Below are 7,937 nucleotides of genomic sequence, written 5' to 3' on the forward strand. Positions count from 1 at the left end.
TGGTCTTGTAAACTTTATATGACCCAGCACAGGGGAAGGCCAGGGCCAAGTAGTGGGAGTGGGTGGGTAGGGGAGCAGGGGCGGGGAGGGGGGATATAGGGAACTTTTGGGATAGCATTTGAAATGTAAATAAAGAAAATAATAATAAATAAAAAAAAGAATATGTAACTTATGGCTATGAGGTAATAATAAAAAAAGATGGTTCTTTTACTCTGAAAATTATTTTAAGATTATTTTTATTATAGCAATAATACCTTGTTAAAAATACATTTAAACCTTCTACAAAGATAGCTATTAAATTTTGACACATTTTCTTTTAATTGTGTGTGTGTGTAACTTTTTTTAGATCAAACTATATCAATGCTTGTTTCTACAGCTTTCTTTTTTCACTTAACACACGGACCTTTTTCTTATTTCCTCAACTGTTCTTCAGAACCATTTTCAATGGGTATACATTGGTCTACTGAATGGAAATTTTAAGGAGTTAATGAGAAGGTTCCGTTAAATTATAAGCTGATTTATTACTTGATGCCATTACTGTTTTAAAAGAAATGCTTAGCTCATAATGCCAATGAAGAAAAAAAATCTGATGCCTTTGATTACAGTTGATTTTAATTACTCTAGAAGCACTTTCTAGGTGTTTTAGGTAGCAATTGCAGCTGCTAGATTGGATCACATTTTTCTAACATAAGCAGATGTTTTCATTTGCTGTTCAGCAAGTTGCTAGTTAAGTTTTAAAGATTCTTTTTATCATATGTGTAAAGTGCTTTTGCTTGAATGCCTGTGTGTGCATCACGTGTGTCTCGTACCATCAGGCCAGAAGAACTAGATCTTCTAGAACTAGAGTTACAGGTGGTTATGAGCCACTATGTTGGTGCTGGGCAGGGAAAAGTGATCAGTTATATAACTATCCTTAATTAATATTAATTTAATCTCTCAGTTTTTGCTTCTCTTATAAATTTATTCTATCCTATTAAAGGAGGAATTGTTCTTAGTTTATGTTTTGTGGAAAGAGTGCTTTTATTGGGTGAATAGATTTAAATGAATCAAAATTTAAGAATTCTTGAACTAGACAACATTGTTTCTACTTTTATTCTATATCCCAAGTTAGGCTTACATATTAAACATCTTGAGCATTTTCTAATCGAAATGTTAGGGTAAGTAAATGTCTTTTTAAAGAAATTGAATAGTACTAGGAAAAATGTTTGGTTATATACTTAGAAAGTTTTCCCTCCTTCTTAGGTTTATTTCCAAAGTTGAAGAAGTATTGAATGACTGGAAACTGATTGGACACTCTCTGGGAAAGCCACTGGAAAAGGTCAGATCTGTTTGCTTGTATCTCTAGATTGGTATTTACTTTGAAATTTTTATTTTTATGCTCCTTGCTACAAATAATGCATTTGCATTAAAATGTTGAAATTTTAAGTTGTATAAAGTCTTATGAACATCAAATAGCATCTGGAAGAATTTGGGTTTGAATTTGTAGCAAATGATATGTGTAAGATATTTGCAAAACTTATTTATTGATTGATTTGGATTTTGAGACAGGTTCCCACTGTGTAGCTTTGGCTGTCCTATAGATCACTGTGGTGACTAGACTGGCCTCGAACTCACAGATCCATCTGTTTCTACCTCCCCAGGACTTGCTTGAGAAACTTTTTTTTTTTTTTTTTAAAGCTTTATTTATTTATTTATTTATTTATTATATGTAAGTACACTGTAGCTGTCTTCAGACACTCCAGAAGAGGGCGTCAGATCTCGTTACAGATGGTTATGAGCCACCATGTGGTCGCTGGGATTTGAACTCAGGACCTTTGGAAGAGCAGTCGGGTGCTCTTACCCACTGAGCCATCTCACCAGCCCGAGAAACTTTTTTAAATTATAAAGTTCTATATATGACAAATTTCTTTGTATGGTTTCATCAATTTCTTCTGAGTTTACTTTTCTCAAAATCTAAGTTTTCCTTTAGCCAGGAAAACTTAATTTTTTAATTGAACAGAGAGAAATTGGACTTACCAATGGTTCATTTAGTAAGGTAACTTCTTGGTCTAATAACTTACTATGTAATTATCAGCTACAGTTACTTTACTAAGTTTGTATTGATAATGTGCTAATAAACTACACTTCAGATGTTTCCTCAAGAGAATATTTTGAGACTATACTTCTCAGTTTACTGAAGGGCTATAATTTGATCTTAAGCTTATGAAGATGGTTAGTTAATTAAAAAGTACACACACACATTCACACACACACACACACACACACACACACACACACACGTAGGTATGCATTGATTCTCTCCTTCCATGAAGTGGGTTCTGGGGAGTCAAAGTTGGTCATTAGTCAGTGGTATCAGTTGATACCAGGCTGGCTTTGAACTTACAGAGATCCACCTGCCTCTGTCTCCTAAGTGCTTGGATTTAAGGTATGCATCACTACCACCACCTGGTTCCTAAGTTCTTTTAAAGTAAGATTGGTCATTGTTTTTATTATTATACTGAAAAGACCTTTAAATCTCAATATTTGCTAAGAGGTTTCAGCTTCATGGAAGTGATAACAGAATTTAGATAGTAAGATGTTTTTCCCATTATGAGTACTACATATAGGAATTGCAGTATTTAAAGATATGTTGAAACATACAGAGTAAGTTGGTGCCCTATATTAAAATATTTTCATTTAAATTTTTTATTTTTTATTTATTTATTTATTTATTTTTGGTTTTTCGAGACAGGGTTTCTCTGTATAGCCCTGACTGTCTTGGAACTCACTTTGTAGACCAGGCTGGCCTCGAACTCAGAAATCCGCCTGCCTCTGCCTCCCGAGTGCTGGGATTGAAGGCGTGCGCCACCATGCCCGGCCCTCATTTAAATTTTTGAATAAAGAAAAAATGTGAAGTTCTCAAACACAGATATTTCTGTTGCACTTGAAACACCTACATAGCAACATTTATATGGATTCCAACAAGATTGATTGAAGGCACTATATGCTGACTGTATCTGAAAGACCAAAACTGCAGTTTTAAAAACAAGAGCTATCCCAGGTTCTTCTGAGATCTGATATTACATTCTTGAATTCTTTGTTTTATATCTGTTACTAAGTACTTGGTGTGAGTTAGATGGTAGTGGTAGAAGTAATGAACTAAAAGTAAGATTCATGCTGCCATCAAGGTTGAGGTGAGAGAGAAGTAATGAGGAAAAGAGGTTAAGATACTAGATTAGGATTTAAGTGGGTATACGTTTATAGTAGCTTCATACTCGAGGTACACAGTTGAGACTGAAGAAGTGCTAGCTCGAGCCCATTTCTTTCTTAGTGTATTGACAGATGGAGAAAGCAGGAGATTTTAAAATAAGCTCAATTGATAGGTTTAAAGAAAGTGCAAATGACAGGGTTAATTTGGTGTAGCACTCAGGAGGCAGAGGCTGATGGATCTCAATGGTTTGAGGCTAGCCTGGTAGTTCTAGGACAACCAGGGCTACACACACACACACACACACACACACACACACACTCAAACACACCCTGTCTTGAAAAACAAAGAAAGTTTAGATAATGCTTAAGTTTTCATACATATAAAGGGTAGTGATTACCAGTTTCATCTACTGAGAGGGAATTTAAAATAAATTACTGTTTTAAAACTTAGTTTTGGGCTTGGAGAGATGGCTCGGCTGTTAGGTACCTGAGTTTAAGTCGCACATTCATGATGGGCAATTCGTAACTCTCCATTTCCAGCTCCAGGAGTTATGACATCCTTTTCTGTATTCTGTGGGTACCATTGCTCACATGTTCACACATCTGTCCCATAGATAGACACATAATTAAAAATAAAAACAATTCTTAAAAACTTATAGACAATTTCAAATGTAAAATTTATAAGATAGTATAATAAACTCCCACTACCCAGTTTCAACAGTTAATCTTTGACCATTTCTTGTTCACTTGTACCCCTGTCTACTTCTTTGACTGCCTACTAGATTTTTGCAATAGGTTCCTTTTTCCTCTTCGCAGAGACAAGTTTTGCTGTGTAGCTCAGGCTGTTCCCAGCTCTTGCTTGATCATCCTCAGCCTGGAAGTGGAAGCTGTAGAATTTCTTGTGTTCACCAAATTCCAGGTTAATTTGGACAGTGTATAAAGACCCCATTTCAGCAGTAAAAATATGTACTAGCTACAGGCTACATAGCAAGATCTTACCTACCCCCCCCCCCAAAAAAAAAAAGAAAGTAAAAGAAAAAGATGAGCAGTGGTGGCTCATACCTTTAGTCCCAGCACTGGAGGTAGAAACAGGGTGATCTCTGTGAGTTTGAGGATAGCCTGGTCTACACAGTGAGTTCTAAGACAACCAGAGCTAAATAGACCCCGTCGTGAAAAACCAAAACAACAACAAAAACCTATACATTAAGAAACTTGCAAAAATGTGAAATAGTGCTATATTTCTATTTTTCTGGAAAGCATCATTAGAAAGTCATATTGACATAGAAATTATTTCTATAGTAAGTGATGTAATAAATATTTTTGTTTATTTATTAGGTGTTGGGAATTGAGTCTGAGGCTTTAGGCATGCTAAGTACATGCTCTACCTAAGTTATAATACTAGATGCTTCCTTTTAAGTTAAATTATGGAATCAGTGATTTCTTAGAGTATAACCAGGTCCTAGGTCTAGAAAGTCAAGAATCACTGGGCTAGACAAAAAGCTATGAACTTGCAAATCTTACATTTCATCCCAGGTGAGCTCCTTTCCAGTTTGTGGTTACGTTTAACTGCTCTATAGATCTTTAAGATACCCTTTGGAGGACTGGAGAGATGGTTTAGTCAGTGGTTAAGAACACTCACTGCTTTTCCAGAGGGCCTGAGTTTGGTTCCTAGCATCCACATTGAGCAGCTCATAACCATCTGTAACTCCAGCTCCAGGAAATCCAGCATTCTCCACCTTTCTACTTGTCCTCTGTGGGCACACACACACAGAGACACATAGTGAAGTTTAACAACTTCTCCGGCTAGATTTGATTTATCCGAAGGAGGGTTTTTGTGACTGAGCTACTTGACCATTGTAGAGCTGGGAAATGACTTAAGAGGGGATGTTGGTTATAAGCATATACTGTGGTACCATACGCTATTATTGGGACTATGCCTGTTGACTTACTTAATCCCTAAATAAGCTTCAGTGATGAGGTAGTATCTACTCAGTGTGGAATGAGATCTGGAGTTCATATAGTAATTTGCTCCGTTATTTTGCCAGCAGTTGATGAAAGTGGGGTTAAGTTAGGTCTCACCTTTCAAATGCATATTGTTATACTTGGTGGCTTGTGCTATGATGAAATTTAAGTAAATGTAGTTTTACTTAGAAGAATTAAAGTAGATTTGTAAGGGAACTTTTTGAATTTTAGTGTTTTGGGCTTTGTATGACAGATGAACCTATAATCTTACTTGAAGTTAAGTGAAAATTAAGGGAAATGACCTTTGAAATTTGTTTAGCTTTGGAATTTTAGATTCTGTGTAGCTGGTAAAAGTTACAAGTGCTGTTTCTGAAATGTTAATTTTGGACATGTCATGATCTTGTAATCACGGTCACCCCTCTGAAAGAGTCACAAAGGAAGAGTCACTAATGTTAGAATATTAGTAGAGGACTAGTGACTCCTGCAGTGCTGATGTGAGCTTGGAATTTTCATGCTCAGAAGATTGGAAGAATATTGATCTCCATTCTTAGAAGTTCAGACAGCAGAGGCCTAACAATTACAGAAGTGGATGCTTACAGCCATCCATTGGGGAATGGAGGAGCCTAGAGTAAGAACCCAAGGAACTGAAGGGGTTTGCAGCCCCATAGAAGGAACAACAATATGAACCAACCAGTACACCCAGAGCTCCCAGGGACTAAACCACCAACCACATGGAGGTACTCAATGCTCCAGCCACATATGTAGCAGAGGATGTCCTTGTGGGACATCAGTGAGAGGAGAGGCCTTTGACCTTGTGAAGGCTCTATGCCCCAGTGTAGGGGAATGTCAGGGCCAGGAAGCGGGAGTGGGTGGGTTAGTGAGCAGGGGGAACGGGGGATGGGATAGGGGGGTTTTCGGAGGGGAAAAGGGATAAAATTAGAAATGTAAATAAAGAAAATGTCTAATAAAAAATAAAAAAAGAAGTTCAGACAGCAAATGTAAAGTTAATTTAGCTGTAGTTTTTCTCTAGCTTTCTTTCCCATAAGTTAAATTTGGAACAGATACAAACTAACTAGTTGGAATTTTTTTTATTTGCATTCACTCAAACATAGGGTGTTCTATGAATCATTGAAGTAGTGGAATAGAGGTTTTTTTTTTTTTAACTTTTAAATTTTTAAGAAATTAGATAAGATTCAAACACTGAAAATCCAGTGTCTCTAGAATGTAGTGAAAAAAGCTGAGCTGCTCACACAACTTTTTAGGGAAATGGAACCATTTAAACTAAGATCTTTTTGCCGGGCAGTGGTGGTGCTATGCCTTTAATCCCAGCACTTGGGAGGTAGAGGAAGGAGGATTTTTGAGTTTGAGGCCAGCTTGGTCTACAGAGTGAGTTCCAGGACATCCAGGGCTACACAGAGAAACCTTGCCTCAAAAACAAACAAACAAAAAAAGATCTTATTTTGTTTTTTCATTTTCATTTTTTTGTTGAAGGAGTTGCCATAGTGTTGATTATGTCTTTGGTATCACATAGGAAAATAATTGATATTTTATTATGTTTCCTACTTTCAAATGTGAAGTTTGGAGGAGATTTTTGTTATATTTGGTAGTGGTTGACCTTCTTACTTTTGTTGTGTAAGTGGCAGGAAAGCTCTTTTTAGTAACAGTGATACCTGTGGGTTGTAAAGTCATACTGCTTATGTTAGAGTTCTGGTTTTGTTGCTCCTCTGTTTGTGACACTGCGCTTTCAATCAGCATTAGTTGTTATTACTGCCATTCTATTAGATATGTTCAGAGGCTAGAGAATGACACATGAGTAAGAAGGACATAGAATATAAGCATGTAGGACAACTTAATGTGTTTTTTGGTGATAGGAACGATTCATTGTACCTTGGAGTACTAGCTATTAAACACCTAATACCTAAGTGGGGCTGTTATAATGAGTCCATGGCTGAAAAGCTCAAGTTTAAGATAGATGAGAGGTCTCTGTGGACATTTTTAGATGTTTCTCAGTATTATGTATTTTTAAACTAGATGAGTGATAAGTAAATTTTTCAGCATGAAAGTTGTAAAGTCGTCAATATAAATCTTGAAACTTAATCTTGTCTGAGACATATGTTGATAATTATAGAACCATACAAATATTTTTTTCATTTTTTTGAAATTTTAATCACAACATTTCTCCCTTTTTCTTCCTACAACCTTCCTATATAACTTCCCCCTCTTGAATTCATGGTAGGTCTGTCTGTCTGTCTGTCTGTCTGTCTCTCTCTCTCTCTCTCTCTCTCTCTTAAAGGAATGGATCTGATTTTTTTTTTTTTAAGATTTATTTATTTGGTTATTTTATATGAGTACACTGTTTGTACTATAAGTACATATAAGTATATGTTTGTTTATATTTATATTGTATTATGATGTAATATATACATTATATGGTATAAAATTATATTAAATGTATGTTATTAAAGTATATATTATAAAATATATTACAGATTTGTGTGTATGTAGAGTTAATAGTATGATTTCTTGTCAGTGAAGACATCGTTATTGTTATTTTCCTCACCTCCCCACTTCTTTATTTGCCTCCCCCCTTCCCTAAGTGCTCCCTTGTACCCATTTACCTGATTAGACCATTGGTATTCCACATAGCTCTGTATTTTTCTTCTGAAAGATCTTTCTTTTTTTTTTTTTTTTTGTTTTTTAGAGACAGGGTTTCTCAGTGTATCCCTGGCTGTCCTGGAACTCACTCTGTAGATCAGGACTTTTCTGGGTGTGCAGCCAACCTTGGT

The 7,937-nt window shown here is 36.0% G+C and overlaps 1 protein-coding gene across 2 annotated transcripts in view; it reads left to right on the forward strand.

The window, feature by feature from the left end:
• The window catches only part of Rab3gap1 (RAB3 GTPase activating protein catalytic subunit 1), a 67,735-nt gene that overhangs the window by 4,577 nt on the left and 55,221 nt on the right, over positions 1 to 7,937 (forward strand). For both annotated transcript variants that reach the window (XM_021197847.2, XM_021197848.2), the window contains exon 3: positions 1,243 to 1,318. In XM_021197847.2, the coding sequence (XP_021053506.1) occupies positions 1,243 to 1,318 (76 nt within the window). The remainder of the gene's footprint in view (positions 1 to 1,242; positions 1,319 to 7,937) is intronic.

Source organism: Mus pahari, chromosome 5 (assembly GCF_900095145.1).
Source record: "Mus pahari chromosome 5, PAHARI_EIJ_v1.1, whole genome shotgun sequence".
Taxonomy (NCBI): domain Eukaryota; kingdom Metazoa; phylum Chordata; class Mammalia; order Rodentia; family Muridae; genus Mus; species Mus pahari.